Source organism: Zootoca vivipara, chromosome 1, assembly GCF_963506605.1.
Source record: "Zootoca vivipara chromosome 1, rZooViv1.1, whole genome shotgun sequence".
Lineage (NCBI taxonomy): Eukaryota > Metazoa > Chordata > Lepidosauria > Squamata > Lacertidae > Zootoca > Zootoca vivipara.
Genome location: NC_083276.1, coordinates 59,104,274 through 59,120,226, shown reverse-complemented (window position 1 = coordinate 59,120,226; position 15,953 = coordinate 59,104,274). Strand labels below are relative to the sequence as shown.

General features: G+C 42.3%; 1 protein-coding gene across 10 annotated transcripts in view; it reads right to left on the bottom strand.

Moving 5' to 3' along the window:
- The window catches only part of NAV2 (neuron navigator 2), a 538,652-nt gene that overhangs the window by 11,432 nt on the left and 511,267 nt on the right, over positions 1-15,953 (bottom strand). For all 10 annotated transcript variants that reach the window (XM_060275159.1, XM_035117262.2, XM_060275158.1 and 7 more), the window contains 9 exons: positions 15,244-15,416; positions 12,015-12,168; positions 9,935-10,094; positions 8,558-8,658; positions 6,950-7,045; positions 5,445-5,613; positions 2,932-3,167; positions 1,600-1,754; positions 382-650 (listed from right to left, as the gene is read on the bottom strand). In XM_060275159.1, the coding sequence (XP_060131142.1) occupies positions 382-650; positions 1,600-1,754; positions 2,932-3,167; positions 5,445-5,613; positions 6,950-7,045; positions 8,558-8,658; positions 9,935-10,094; positions 12,015-12,168; positions 15,244-15,416 (1,513 nt within the window). The remainder of the gene's footprint in view (positions 1-381; positions 651-1,599; positions 1,755-2,931; positions 3,168-5,444; positions 5,614-6,949; positions 7,046-8,557; positions 8,659-9,934; positions 10,095-12,014; positions 12,169-15,243; positions 15,417-15,953) is intronic.

The window sequence follows — 15,953 nt, the reverse complement described above, 5'->3', positions numbered from 1 at the left end:
ATCAAGTAAAAAATGACAAGAGAGGAGAAAGAAATGTACATGTAGGATAAAGCACTGCATCAACAAAGGAGCCAATTAACCCATAATAATAGACTAGGATTTATCTACAAGTTGAACATTTGCTATGGCATCTTTAGTGAGCAGGCATGTAAAATCAAGCTCTCTCAATAGTTTGGACACAGCCTATTTTTCTAGGGTTCACATTATAACAAAAAGCGTAATGTATCTGATTCCATGCCTCATAAAGTTCTCGTTTTTAATGTAATTAGGACACTAAGGAAGAAGTAAACTATTATCTTATGTAGAGTAGATGAAATCTATGTTCTTAACCAAGTATTTAGAAATGAGTCAAGAGCTCTACAGATAATTCTGAGTTCTCACCAATAGTAACATCTGAAGAGCTGTGGGCCTCTAAGAACTTGTTGAGATGCTGCCAGACTTTGGGAATCCAGTCTATAATTTTAATTAGTTCCGCATTTCTCATACGGCCACCAATCTCTGTTTCAATGAGCTTTCTTCTCAAGAAACGGCCAAGAAAGCCCTTGACTGGCTCAGTGTGGTTGGCACACAGCACCCATCTGAAGTTGTGGTGGAGCTGAAGGTTTGGTGTAGAGGAAGTTGCCTGGTTCATAGTTCCAATAATGTAGGGACTGTGGGAAACAGATCAGTCAGTATTAATGTCTAGAAAATACAGTATGTAAAAAAAAGAACAGAAAACCTTTAAGTAATCACATGATCTACTTTTTTGCTACTACCACTGGCATGTGAAGGAAAACTATTCCTTAACAACATTGATCAGACCTCTCCATCCCTTCCACAGTATTGGCTGAGAGTGTCTGTGATTTTACAGAACATTCCATCTGCTTAATAAACAGATGGTTGATAAATATTACAGAATCTGTGAATGAATAATGGAAAAGAAATACTGCACAATCACACAGGGTGGATAAATTTCACATTTTAATATCAACTAACCCATCGGCCTACTAAATCTTTGGTTATGGGTCTTATACATTTTATTTATTCTGGGTTGGACCAAGATGGGCAGAAAAATTCAACCCCCATGCCAGGCTGGGGTGGTGGTTTGGAGTAGGCAGAGATGTCCCTCCACCAAGCTTTCCTGGCTCAACCAGCCTCTTGATGAACATGCTGGTGGTCAGGAGGCCCCATACTGGGGTCTTCACAGGCATGAGCCATCAGAAAGCCTCAGAACTGGATGAGGCTGAGCAAACGCAGGAACCACTGGATTCCGAGCAAATCTTAATGTCATTGAAAACAGCATGGCCTTGAATTATCCTGGCCCCTTCACCTTCTGCTGCCATGACTGAAAGGGCTGAGGATGAGACAGTGGTCTCGCTGCTCTGTAAAGCCACACTGCTGGTGGTATTGGGGAGTTTGGATTACGCCCTAAATTAGGTCACGTCAGTTAAATCCCACTGATCTCAATGGGAACTAAGCCATGGCTAATTTTTCATGTTTGATTTCAATAGTATCACGAGCAACTAATGTGTTGGATCCAGGCAGGTCAAGTCTCAAGGAATGCTCCTGCAGCAAACGCACTTTCCTTTCATGAAAGTTTGAGGCAGGACATGCTGTTACCATTTGTGGTACTTGCAGTTCAAGAGCCCATTGAAGATCTCTCCCAGGGAGCTGACATGGTGCAAGTTGTCCAGGATGATCACAAGAGGCATCTCCACGGCATTGTTTTCACTATTACATTGGTCAGCAAGGTGGGAGAGGTATTGGCGGAGTTCCTGTAGATGCAGATGCAAAAGAGAAAATTGGCTTTCAGACATTTCTTTTGAAGATCTTGAAAGAAATGAAAGTGGCTGGATTCAGTGGTAGAGCAGTCTTCTGTTAAGGGTGTGATAGCAAAATACACAGGGCCAAAATTCTACCAAGAGAAATAAGCTTTAGAATATAGTGTATAATAGCTTGGACAAATTTGACATCTGGCTCAGAATCTTAATTGAAAAGCTAACTTTGATCCCACTAAATGCCATTTAACACGCGACAGGAAAAGGTGGTCCTCTTTCATTCTGGGGCAGTTTACAGATGCCCCCCGATATTCCCAAAGAATTGAGATTGCCTCTGTAGGCATTAACAGATCTCTCTTGAAGTGATCATGTAACGAGAGGTGGTATCTGGGGACAGGGTGGAGCCAGGATCATGAAAAGCATGCGCTGCATGACAGGATGCGGGTAACAAAATTGGGATTGGCAGGTTTGGCCAGGTAAAGCCACCACGGTATCAACTACTTTTCTGTACAAAGCCTTCTACAGAAAGCTACCAGGTCCAAGAATGTCATTGCACAGGACACAGGCTCAGCATCACAAAATGGAGGACTCCTGGGAGGACATTATTTAGTAACTGAATACTATTCTTCACTAGACAGAAAAAGTGGTCCTCTTGCAGGCCTTTTTCCACATGGCCTGGGAGGGCAGGGCTCTGACTGACTCCAGCTATAAAAGCTAAGGCTGCTGAACAGAATCTTAGGCCGAGGTATCATTGAGGGCTTTTTGTTGGGGTGCGGTTGTTGTTGCTGCTGTTATTTCTTTGTATCGTTATTTCGGATTTTATGATTTATGTGGAAATCTGGCTCCATTTGTTATGTTTGTAGTTATGTAATTTTTTTATACGTTGTAAGCCGCCTTGAGCATGGTTTTAATGTTGGAAAGGCAGCATACAAATAAAATGACTGCCTGGTTGATTTCATGCTGGGGAGTTCATGGGGGTCTCCTAAGATTAGAGTCCTTCAGATCCCACCTAGAAGAAACATCAGCTCACCCTACAAGAAGAGTGTCACCTGCATGCCTGCCAAGACAGGTATTAGGGCCTTTATCACACCAATCTGCTGCTCAGGAACAAATTGTTTTGATTTGTAAACAGTAAACTTTTTTGGGGGGGGGAGTCAATTATATGAATACTCACCTTACTGGACTTGTGATCCACGTTAAATGTTGCAATAGCACCATCAGCCAGCTCCCTGCCCTCTCTAAGGACCATGTACTCTGACAGACGATTGGCTAGGTAGCTCTTTCCTGTGCCACTTGGGCCAGATAAGATGATTCTCCTGTGCTCCATTAAGAGTGACACATAGCGCTGCAGAATAGGCTTGGGGATCAGGGACTCAAAGACCAGGCAGTCCAAACTATTCTCTGCAATCCCTGTGACAACAGAAGACATGGCACTCAAAACTTAAGAACTAAAAGTTATCTCCAGAATTTTATTTAAGAAAATTTATAGACCACTTTATTGTAGCACAATCTCTAAGTGGTTTACAACAACTATTTAAATTATAAGAAAAACCATTTAAATATAATTAAAACCAACCATAAAATAGATTAAAACACATCAACATCTACGTGTCTGGATAGGCTTTCCTAAACTTGCTCACTTCAGGGGAGTGCAACTCTGTCCAGAACAAGCTGCCTCCCCACCTCTCAGAACTGAGGATATTTGATACACCTGTCTGATAAGGATTCAGCTTCAATCTATCCGCCATGGCCAGACCGCACCTGAAGTCCTGTGATTATCAAGGGGCTGGAAATCAAGCTTATGAGGAATGGTTGAAGGAGTTTAGCCTGGTTAAGAGGAGGAGAGGAGATCTGATAGCCATCTTCAAATATCTAAAGCAGGCATAGGCAAACACGGCCCTCCAGATGTTTTGAGACTACAATTCCCATCATTCCTGACCACTGGTCCTGTTAGCCAGGGATGATGGAAGTTGTAGTTCCAAAACATCTTGTTAGGAGTGCATGCAGGAGCCAGGCCCTGTGACCGGTAGGGCCTCGCAGGACTGGGGCTTCCTGAGTTTGGCCTGGAAGGGCAAGGCGCAGCCACGCAGGTGAGGCTTGACAGAAGACTCGCAGCACCTGGTGGCAAGGGCCGGGAGGGGTATATAAGACCAGCATTTCCCTCTGGCTCTTTGCCACAGCAACATGCTACTCACCTAGCTGTGCTTCAGTTTCCTGACTTCTGATATCCTGACTCTTGGACCCTTGGCTTCCTGACCCCTGGACTGCTGATTCCTGCTTCCCGACCTCCACCCCGGTCCCAATGTACCAAGCTGGGACTTTAACTGCCTGTAACCCAGATCGTGACACATAGATAATTGTTATGTACTTCTAGGTTTACAGGAGGGAACACACCAGTGCCTCCATCAAGGTGGATGGTACTTCCAATGAAGCACCGATCACTTCCTGGACCCACATGGTCACTCCCCTTAGACTAGCTCTAAGAAGCCAAGGCTCAAGAGGGGAGATTCTTCATGCTTCCAGATTCTATACATTTACTATGATTGCCATGTAAATAAGTACAGTCCTCAAAGGAGCCCCACTTTGCTCACTTTAAAACAGCATTCCTGCCTCCACCCCATAAAAACTTCCCCTGAATTCAAAATACTTCTGTTTCCCCTGAAAAACCAAGTGATACGTTGAATCTTGTTTTGTACATTATGGGATAAACAAGGGAGACTACAACAAAAACATTGCAGTGTGGATTGTTCCTGTTAAGAATTTCAACTAGCCATGGCAGGGTTCTAGCTAGCCAGGACAATCTGTTCTATTGCCCCTTTTCTGTAGGTTACCCCTCCCTCCAACTGATATTCAATATTTCATGGTTACCCCGGAGTAGTGGTGGTTCTCTCTCAGCTTTAAAAATATTTTCTTCCTCTATACCTTTTTGTTTCAAAATGTATCTGCAGACATATTTCTGTAAACCAAGGGGTTCTTCTGAGCATATTGATACTTCCCTTCTGTTTCTTAGTGGCTGTGTTTTGACTACATAGCTGCTGGCATTTGCTGCCAAAGTTTAATATTAGAGGGAGTGTTATGTTTTCTGGCAGAAAAACTTCCACCGGGGGGGGGGGGGGAAGAGGATACAAGCAATGTCAGCAGGGAGAATTGACTGTGAAAAAGCAATTCTTAAATTCCCGCAAATGGAACTTCAGCTGGGATGGAATGTTTATCACCTGCTAAAAATTATCAAGCTTAAACATTTGTATGAACAGCTGTATATCTGGAAGGTAGAAATGTTACCATGAAACGACTTATAAAAATATATGTAACTATAAACTAACTCTTATAATCCAGCATTAGTGTAGTTCTTGAAATGCCTAAATAACTTGAAATATACATAAACTTCAGCAGGCGAAGCTTGCCTGATAGTCAACAATTACGAACAAGCAAAAATACTGGCTGAAATTTCATCTTCTATACAGCTGTTCCAAGGTGTAAGATCCCCATCCCTCTTTTTATGCAACCACCCTAATGTCAGTGAACGTGAATGCTTCTTCATTTGCAACTTTTCACTCAAAGACATGAAAAGGATAGGAAGAAGAAAGAAACTCATGAAAATGTCTCTTGCTCCTCTGAGGTTTCTCCAACGCCTGGCAAGACCTGTAATTACAAAGAACAGTAACAAATGGATCACCTATAATTTACCTTTGATAGTCACCGATATGGTATTGTTTTCACCAACCAGATAGCCACAGGGAAGCAGCTCAGGTGTCTCCATGCTATTTTTGCGAACGATTTCCCCAATGCTGTATCCCAGGACGCTGTCTGAGTTCAACCCTAGCTGACTCGCAGGATCAACGTGAATGATGTATTCCTGTGAAAGGAAAGTAGAAAATAAGACATCAACCTTATCTTCAAGCGTCTTGGTTCCCTAATATTGAAATTCCACAACTAATGACATTTTTCATTTTGAAAACGAACTAATTTGTGCAATGAAGAAAGGCAAACCCAAAGTCTATCTTACTCAAAGAGTAAAGAGAGGGAAAGGGTAACAAGAGATATGCAAAAGCCACACAGCGTATCAGCAGACCCACCAGAAATTTCAGTACTTGTTGCACTAGTACTATACCCAGTTTCCATGTAAGAGAGTTAATATAGGTCTTTTCTATGTGAAATGTATTGTGTATGCATTGTACAGTCATACCTTGGTTTAAGTACGCTTCGGTTTGAGTACTTTCAGTTTAAGTACTCCGCAGACCTGTCTGGAACGGATTAATCCACTTTCCATTACTTAAGTTCGCTTCAGGTTAAGTACACACTTCTGGAACCAATTGTGTACTTAAACCGAGGTACCACTATATATTTAAATTAAGAGGTGCAGACACATGTGAAGACACATTATGAAAAGAGGCCAGGTGCTGGACAAAAACAGCAACAGGGGATGTTGTCATCTCCCAACCCTGGTTGTGAACTTTCAGAGGCATCTGGCAGGCTACTTTTGGACAAGGTGTTTCCCGGATGCTGAGTCCTTGAATGTTCTTGGACTCCCAGCTCCTATCAGCTACAGCCAGCAAAAGCTTTAGAAATGATGGGAGGAGTGGTTCAACAACATATGTGGACCCACTGGTGGGAAAGAATGGATTAGGTGGAATTTTGGCTTCACCCAGCAAGGTATTTCTTAAATTCCTCCTTTTCAGGCTATGGCATAATGCATGAAGCCTCTTCCTTCAGTGATGTCATATCACAAGTATCAGAGGAAAAGTGTCAGTTGCCACGCTGCATATTACAATGGAAGTACAGGTCTTGCATATCCTCAGTTGGCATTTGAATCTCTGGAGCCAGGAGGATGCAGTGGTCAAGAAGGATGTACCATATGACCAGATATACATTGTGTGTTTGGTCTTCTCTTTTGACTTTTTTTTTTTTAAAGCTCGGATTGTTGAAATAAGATTATTTAGCACTGCAGCCAGTACTTAATGACTTTTCAAAAGCCTACATTATACACGGTGTACAAAAATTATGTATACAACGAAGAGAAATATGATGCTCAAGTTAGTATGTTTTACAAGCTGCAGTACATCAGGTCTTGGGGAAGCCTCAATTTAAACTGATGCAGCAAAGGAACCTGTCAGAATAGTTTTCTGCCTAAATAAAAAATAGCTTTCAAAGCTATCAAAGTTGTTTGAAGTAACAAAAATAACAATGTTCACCTTAAACAGCCTTCTAACAACGCCATCAAGAACATCCCATTTGGTCTTTCCACTGACGCCTATGCAGCCTATAAGGAAGAGGCGCGGCCTGGAATCCTAAAGGTATACAAATATGTTAAAAGAAAGGCAAATATGGTGATGCTGCAGCACTATATAAATTATTTCACCATCATCCAAGCTACTTCGGTGTACATCCCTGGGCTAAGACATAACCCCTAGATGTGTGCCATTGCAAACCTGAACTATTCTGTGACTTGGAAAACATATACACTGGTGATTTCCCATGCAAATAGGGCAGAACCTAGACACAAATAATTCTGTATGTTCATTGGCACCTCGTCAAATTATGTGCCAAGTTCCTAAACACTAGTACAGTCTATTTAACCACTTTGCTAACTGAAATATATTGGGGGGAGTTGTAAAATTTGTTGAATTATGACCAGAATTATATCCAGAGCATTTCCATAATCCACTAATTTAGGAAACCTAATTTCTAAAACCTAGCAGGCGAGTTCTGCAGATAGACAGGTGCCTCTCTCATTACCCTGCACCTGATCTAGGTCTTGGATCACTCGTCACTAGTAATGTTTATTTTAAAAGTTAATTTAAAACCAGTGAACAGGAGAAAGGCCATGGGGCATGTTTCAGCTCACACAAGACAGATCTTGAAAATCTATTTCCTCAAAGCTAAGCATGTTTGGTTCAATTTCTCTTTCATTCATGCCAAGTTCCTAGGGTGCTAGCAGGTCTGGACTTCACAACATCCATGGCTGCTGGCACTGTGTCTAGACTAGAACTCCATGCATATTCATCCAATTAGAAGCAGTGATAAAGGAAAAGGTCCTAGTGGGAACCAGGCCAAAGCTGATCTTTTGAGAATGGAAGTACTTCTGGGGTTGGAGAGTCCTTTTTTTCTTAGTTCTTTGAAAACTAAGGAAATAGTTGGATGCAACCCACTAAAATAAAGTTTCAACAGAGCAGACCCATTGAAATGAATTGACCTAGGTTAATCATGTCCATTCATTTCAATGGGATTACTCAGAGTATGACTAATATTGCATACAATTTATTTCTGTAGATTTCCCACTCTTTGGAGTATTCTGTAGTTCTGTTCTCCCCACGAGCGGAACTTTTTCATGCAGCTGATCAAAGGCTTGCCTTACAGCAAGCCCTGAAGAGATTGATTTTGAAGTTGTTTCACCTGAAATCAGGTGAGTGACAGGTGGTCAGCCAAAATGGGTCTCCAGGGGTTGGAGGAGTTCAGGATCTGGTCTACTGGCCGGATCCTCTTCTCTGTTCCTGCGCTAAACCCTTTTTTGTATGCTTCAAGCAGTTTCTTTAACCTTCCATTAATTTAAGCATAACATTATTCTTATGATCAGCCATTGGGTCACCAGTCATTTCCTAGAAGCAAAGTAGTGACAAAACCTGAGTCTTGACTGCATTGCTTCAGACTACAGATAGGACTTCAAGTGACAAAAATACTTAAAATAGTGAACAATGTGGGTTTCCTTGCAAAAACTTTAGTCTACGTAGCATGCTAACAGACCTAGTCTCTGATATTGTGGAATGGGAAAAGGTGAAAAGCAAACTCCACACATAACTCACTTCTCTCCATTTAACTTCATCCTGAAAACTGACAACTATTTTGACATGCCTGCCACCTTCTTTTCGAGAAGAACCATCGCTGGGGTCATCCAACAGCATGTCTGTGGACAGGAAACACAATTTATTTTTTAGTTACAAATGGTGAACTGGGAAAATATGCTCATATGGTTATTTATTTCATTTAGAAAATAATTTAAGAGTCGCCTTTCAGCTCAAAAAGGGTCCCCGAGCTGCTTAAAAGTTTTAAATTTGTAACTTTCTTTTTTACATACAACCCTAAACTGATCTAATTCTACTAAGAGTGGACCCACTGAAATTAATAAGACCTGAGTTAGTTATGCCTATTAATTTCAGTGGGTCTTCTCTGAGTAGGACTAGCATTGGGTACAACCCAAGACAATGACAAACAGATTGAGAACAAATGTGGGGATAAGAATCACCTTTGAAGAGAGAAAGTAAAACAAGTGACATTCAAAAGCTTTGTGTGGAACAATTAAGTTTTAAGGACCCACCCACAACTAAAGAAAGATGAAGTCAACCTAATCTCTCCTAGTGGTGAGACAAATAGCAGGGCCTCTGAAGCAGATCTTAATTTGTAAACTTAAATGGCAGGTTCATATGGGAGGGCATGGTCTTGATTTACCCTGCTACAAAAAAATCTCAAACCCTACAGCAGGCACCCCCAAACTGCGGCCCTCCAGATGTTTTGGCCTACAACTCCCATGATCCCTAGCTAAGAGGACCAATGGTCAGGGATGATGGGAATTGTAGTCCAAAACATCTGGAGGGCCGAAGTTTGGGGATGCCTGCCCTACAGTATTACTCTTTTTGTGAATATATGCAAGGCTGTGTCTACTCCAGCCCTTATAGATGAAAACTATGCACCAAGAAAAGTGCAGATGCATGTGTCTATGTTACACAAACTTTCAAACAGTTGCTTGCTTTGGATAATTAGATTTTTAATTGCTTGGTTCTGTGAACGCTGCCAAGTTTGGTGCTTTTGAAATTGTGAAGCGCACACTTCTTGGAATGTATGTCAGACCTGAAATAATGGAAAGACATTCCCCTCGCAATCTGGAACAGACATGGAAGAAATGAGGGAAGACCACAGAAAAATTAACAGCATTTTCTCTCGAAAGAAATTTTACTTTGGCAAATGGGTCCAATTAAACTGACTCCGAACATGATTTTGCACAGCTGAAGTCATAGCTGGAATGCTACGCTTCAAAGTGCAATACAGCTGCCAATGATATTGTAATGGAAGGGTTTGTCCCAGCCCTTCCACCTTCACACCTTAGCCATCAGCGATTATTTACAGCTATTATTTATTTATGGCTACAGGATAAAACCTGTCGGCTGCCCTTTACATGTACTCACCAAGACTCGCTGACTCTGTGAGGTTCAGGCTGTGCTGGGAAAGACCCATGGACTGCCTTGGAGAAGATGAAATGGAAACCTGAGATTGGGCCCTGCTGCAGCTGCCTTGATTTTCCGACTTCAGCCGGTCATTTTCTGCTTTTAGTTTCTCGATCTCACTCTAGATTAGAACAAGAAAACAGCCAGTTAAGGGAATGGAAGGTGCATGCCCTTTCAGCTTTTTTTTTATACACAGAGATAAAAATATCTTTTACACACAAACACACACACACACACACACACACAGAGAGAGAGAGAGAGAGAGAGAGAGAGAGTGTGCTTGCCAGCTGGTCTACTGTCTCTCACTATCCCCAACAGCTTTCAATCAATGTTGTTTCCTTTTCAAGCTTTGCTGGTAGACCAGCCTTCCCCACTTTATCCATCCCCTCACCTTGGCTTTCCCACAGCCAATCTTCCCCCAATCAAGCAGAATTACACATGAGAGCTGATAAAGTTTTCATGGCAATCTTCATTGAATTGTAATGAGACCTGCAGGGATCTCTGCACTTATTGCAGCTGTACTGTTTTTTCTTTCTGAGTGATGTGGTGGCTGTTGTGCACTCTCTCTCTCTCTGTCTCTCAGCCACTGAACTTCAAGGCTGAATGGGGATTTGAACTCTAGCCTCCCAGGTCCTAGTCCAGCACTCTAACCACTACACCACACTGGCTCTCGCATTTCCATGTAACAAGGCCCAAAAGCACAACAGAGATGCACCAAAAGCCCACCCCGTCTGAAAGAGAAGTTAACTTCAGAGAAGTCTTGCTTTGAATGGGCTTTCTGACAATGGGTGTGGTTCTACTCTGCTGCTTATATGGTTTTTTGGTATTATTGTTTTCAGAATATTTTCAAAGTTTTAATATATGTTTGGATGTCACTTTGAACACCGATGTTGAATAAATATCAAAACCATAAACGCTGCAAGTAAAATAAATGAATTATCATTAAAACGGTGGGATCGAAGAGCCAGATTTATGAAGCGGAAATGACAGATATGTGGGGATGTATAATATCTATATCTTCATGGCAGAATGCAACCAAAGAGTGACCACCTTGCCCCGCCCTATGGCCCATCCACACCCATTGGTGACAATTAGCAGCAACTTTAATGAGCATGGCTCAAGGGTCTTGCCTTGGCATTTGCTCTGGAATGAAAAATATAGTGTTATGTTAAAATCTTTACAGAGAAGCTCTAATTTTAGGTTTAGCATGTAGATGTGTGTGTTGATGTGGATCAGTAACAACTGAATAAAAAATAGGAATCACGGAGTAAAAATAAATTTTCCCAATGGAGATATATATATATAGGAAGTGTAGTTCCCTGAGGATTGGTATTGGGAATTGTGCTTTTTAACTTTCCATAGATTATATGGAGTTAGGAGAGAGAAGTGAGGTAACCAAGTTTTGTTGGGGGTACCCAACTGTTCAGGGCGGTTAAAACAGAAGCGGGTAGTGAGATGCTTGGAAAGGATCCCTCCTAACTACCCTGTTTCTCCAAAAATAAGACGTAGCCATAAAATAAGACGTAGCCATAAAATAAGACGTAGCCATAAAATAAGATTTTTAAGCATTCAAGGAATATAAGCCATACCCTGAAAATAAGACATAGTAATAGGTGCAGCAGCAATGCCGGCCGTGGCAGGTGATGGAGGGAAAAATAAGACATCCCCTGAAAATAAGCCATAGTGTTGTTTTTTTGAGGAAAAATAAATATAAGATGGTGTCTTATATTTGGAGAACACGGTAGGTAAGCGGAGAGTAAAATGGCAAAAGTGGATATAGAAACGTTTTTCTCCCTCTCTCATAAAATGAAGGAGAATGCTGGACAGTTCAGGAGGGACAAAATAATGCTTTGGGAGTCAGTATGCCTCTGAATGCCATCTGCTGGGAATCGCAAGCAGGGAGAATGATGTTGCACTCAGGTCCTGCTTGGGGGGTTCCCACAGGCATCTGTTTGACCCTGTTTGTGAGGATGCTTGGCTAAGCAAGCCCAACAGGGCTTTTTCTAAAGTTTGCATGTGTGGCGCTGCAGTTCCTTCCCACCTGCATTCTGTTCATAGCTTCCCGAAGTTGGTCAAGTTGGTGGGCGGAGCTGAGGGCCTCCAAACGGATATCGGTTAGCTTCATCTCTTTGTCTCTCAGCTCATTTCGCAACTGCATGACCGTTTCCGCTTCACTATCGATACATTCTGAAATCCTGGGGAAAGATAATAACGAGCCATTCACCGAAGAGCTTGAGAAGCAGAAATTCTGAACGTTAGCAAAAATTAACATTGCTCTGCTTTCAACCAGATTTTTGTTTGTTCGGGGGGACTTGGCAAAAATGGTGAGATGAGGGGGACCCTATCATTAGGAATGGTCTCAGCCTGCCCAAGGAAAAAAAAGTATGATGACAGCCAGCAGAATAAGGGCAGAGAAACTACCATTTTGGTTGTGACCTATACTGAGTTTTAGTTGTTAAGCTGCTGTTAAACGTACAGTCGTTCCTTGGGAAATCTATTCAGCCTGAAAATCCCAGGTAAATTAAGGAGGCATAGTAGCAGCAGTCATTTGGAGATTAATGGCCTCAAAGGAAGATTTAGTACTCAGCAGGTGTAGTGCACAGCTGGGCGCCCCGTATGACTCTGGAGGGCTTTGGAATCCTATACCTTTTCAGCTTACTCTGCACTGTTCAGGGTTTTTTAAAAAAGAAAGAAAGAAGTAGTTTTATTCTCCTGGCACCAGCTTTCTCCACCCTCCCACCTACTCAAATTGAACAGAGTTAAATTACTCCCTAATGCATAAAAGACAAGCAGCACCCTTGCCATTTTCTGGCAATTTTTCATATCATGTATCCTGTGAATAAATCTCCCCCCCCCCAACTTGGCTTCCCCCGGCCTCAGCAGTATCAAAAAACAATTATATGGTACTGCAGTCAAGAAACAACAAAGCAAGGGAAGAGCAATGAAGAAAAATTGTGCTTTACCATCCATGCAGTGGCATAGCATGAGGGGGCCATGGCCCCGGGTGCACAAACAGTGGGTGCCCCCCTGCAAAGACCCCCACTTGCGTCCTGGCAGTGCCAGGGACTAGAGAGCACCGGGGGGGGGGGAGAGAGATCATCCTCTGTGTGTCCTGCTCCCGCCTGGCATGCCCAGCCATAGCTCACCCTTCCCAGGGTCAATCCTGACCCAGAGGCGGAGAGCAGCTGCAGTGCCTGGCCGCAACTCTGGAGAGTGGCTGTGGCATGCCCAGCCGAGGCTCCTCCTTCCCTGAGTCAAGGCTGACCTGGGGGAGGAGAATGACTGCAGAGCCCAGTGACGGCTCCTCTGTCCCCAAATCAAGCCTGACCCAGAGGCGGAGAGATGCTGTGGCGTGCAAGGAAGCTCCTGCTTCCTTGCCACCAGCCGGCAGCTCTGGTAGAGTGAGGAGAGTGGGTGGCAATGCTGCCACTCACTCTCCTGGACTGGGGTGCGCGAGTGCGCCCCTGAGCCAGTGCCACAGCGGGCTCCCTCTGTGCCCCATGCCCTGACACGGGTGCTATTTAGATACTGCATCTTAGGGATGCTTCCAAAGTTCTCTTAGTTCAGGCTAATAAACTAACTTTGAAGGCCTGCCTTAAATGCAAGGATTTTTTAAAGCTTGAGGTTCTTTTGTTCCAAAGTTGTTCAAGCTGGAGAATTCCTAGCTTCTCCTTGGCTGTTTCTGCTAGCCTTCCCCTTCTCCAAATATCATCCTTGCCTGCTGCCATCCTTCAAACCATATCCGCCCCCCATCCTTTTCCTGCCTTGAAGCTGCTGCAGTAGCAGCAGCAGCAGCAATGGTGCATGGTGAGGGGAAGAGGAGGACAATTCCCTCCCCTCTCTTTCAGTCTCCCAGACTTTCTGGGTAACAGTGAGGTGTACGACCATGGAGCATTCTGGGAAATATTGCTTCTACACACTATCCAGTGCAATGAATTAAAAAAAAACACCTTAGTTTGGGAATTGTGTGTTCACAATGGAGTACTTGCAAACCTTTGGACAAAGTTGTAAACTTTTGTAAAGACTGACAAAACTGATGACAGAAACATAAAGTGCCAAGGACTAAATGAGATCTGCAAAGTGCAACCAACTCAAGAAATTCAACTATATAAAGAAACTTTGTATTTCAAGCATTGATAAAATATAGTCTTTGCTTACATGACTGTCAGCCTGAAAATATTATATAGGCTGAATCTGGGAAAAATTAACACTACGTATATCTATTCATAGTGCTCTTCTGCTTTCTAATAAAGGCTACACTCAGAAGCCAAATAAATCAGTGCTGAAGCCCTATTAATAATAATAATAATAATTTATTATTTATACCCCGCCTATCTGGCTGGGCTCCCCCAGCCACTCTGGGCGGCTTCCAACAAAATATTAAAATACAGAAATCCATCAAACATTAAATAGGCCCTAGGCAGCCTATTGCTCTGATTTTCTCCTCCTTAATTCTGTAGGCCTGTTTATTCCTCAGGTACTTGGTACTTGTCAAGACTCGTCACATGCATACTTTGACTGATGACAGGCACCATCATAAAAGACATGATGGATTACATGGCTTTAAGCTTTTGCTCACCATTCAGTACCACAGGGATAGGATAGGCTAGTTTCAGAGTGATGCAAATGAGTTAACATAGTTGATTCTACGATATCTTAATCTACAGAGCTTTTAAATTCAGGAATGCAATTTTTAGTGATGCCTGATTTTCTCAGAGTCAAGTATTCCCTGTTTTCTAATCTCTACTAAATTTTGTATCTTACCATTACACACAGTTGGCTATAAGGGGCAGTGGAAAATCAGCTTAACCATGGAGGTTTCATGGAAGAAGAACATTCAAGCTTTACAACACTGTTTACATTCACCATTTCCTGAACCCCTTCAATAACTTTTGACAGCTTCTCCTGACCCTTAGAGTCTTCCTCAAAGCTACAATCTGGAGTGGACGTTTCAAAAATGTCCTCTCACCATCACTTTGATGGCTTCTGGGTCTGATCTAGCAATTTAAGGTATACTGTGAATGAGTAAACATCACTCTATAAATGAACAGCCAAAAGCAAGCAAGAAAAAAGATAAAGCAAATAACCCACATTATAGTTGGCACTGGCTTCAGGTACCTGACTAAATAAACCTCCGCTGAAGAAAGTTTACTGACTCCTTAGTGTCTTGTTCTTTTATAGAGTCCACAGAAAAATGGACTCCAATTCCAGCATAAAACAACAGCAACATATCAACAGGAACTGTTTTTTAAAATGCAAACTCAACTCACAGTGAATTGGAATGGGACGTTCTCAGTAATGGCGTAGAGACAACTGAGCCATTGTGATGCAGTTTTGGCGATGAAGGCAGGGAATAATCCGTCATCTCCTCAATATCTGAATGAGAAGATGCTGACTTGGGTGACTTCTTTTTACCAAATGCTTGTTTGAAGGAACTACGCAACTGAAAGAAAAAGATCAGAAAAATAAAGATTATACATAAAACAAACTCTGCTTTATGACGATAAGTAAGGAACAGGAGAAAATAGTTAGCATGCAACACTTTAAAAAATGGTTACAGAAGTCCATTTTTGGCAGTACAAATTGACAATGGAAGTACAGATTGCCACTCTTCTGTTCTGGAAATCTTTACACTGTGTTTAAGAAAGACATTGTCTGAGACACTGCAAAAGTGCTGGCTGTTGACAAGCCCTATTCTGAAGCACACCTTTTCACTCTGAGACATTGCAAATTCTTTTCGGCTCAAGGACAATTTTATTACGGTGTTATCACAGGTTGCAGTTATGAAATGACATGGCTCAGATGAGGTTATTGATGCTGACAGAGTTAATCATGTAAATGGATTAGTTAGCTTTGTATTTTAAAATTTAAAATACATCTTTCTTACCTCATTGACCTGCCAGAGGAAGTACAAGCAAAAAAGGGAAGCGGGAAGGAAAAAAAGACAAGTTTTAACAGATAAAGCCAGTGACAGGGAAAA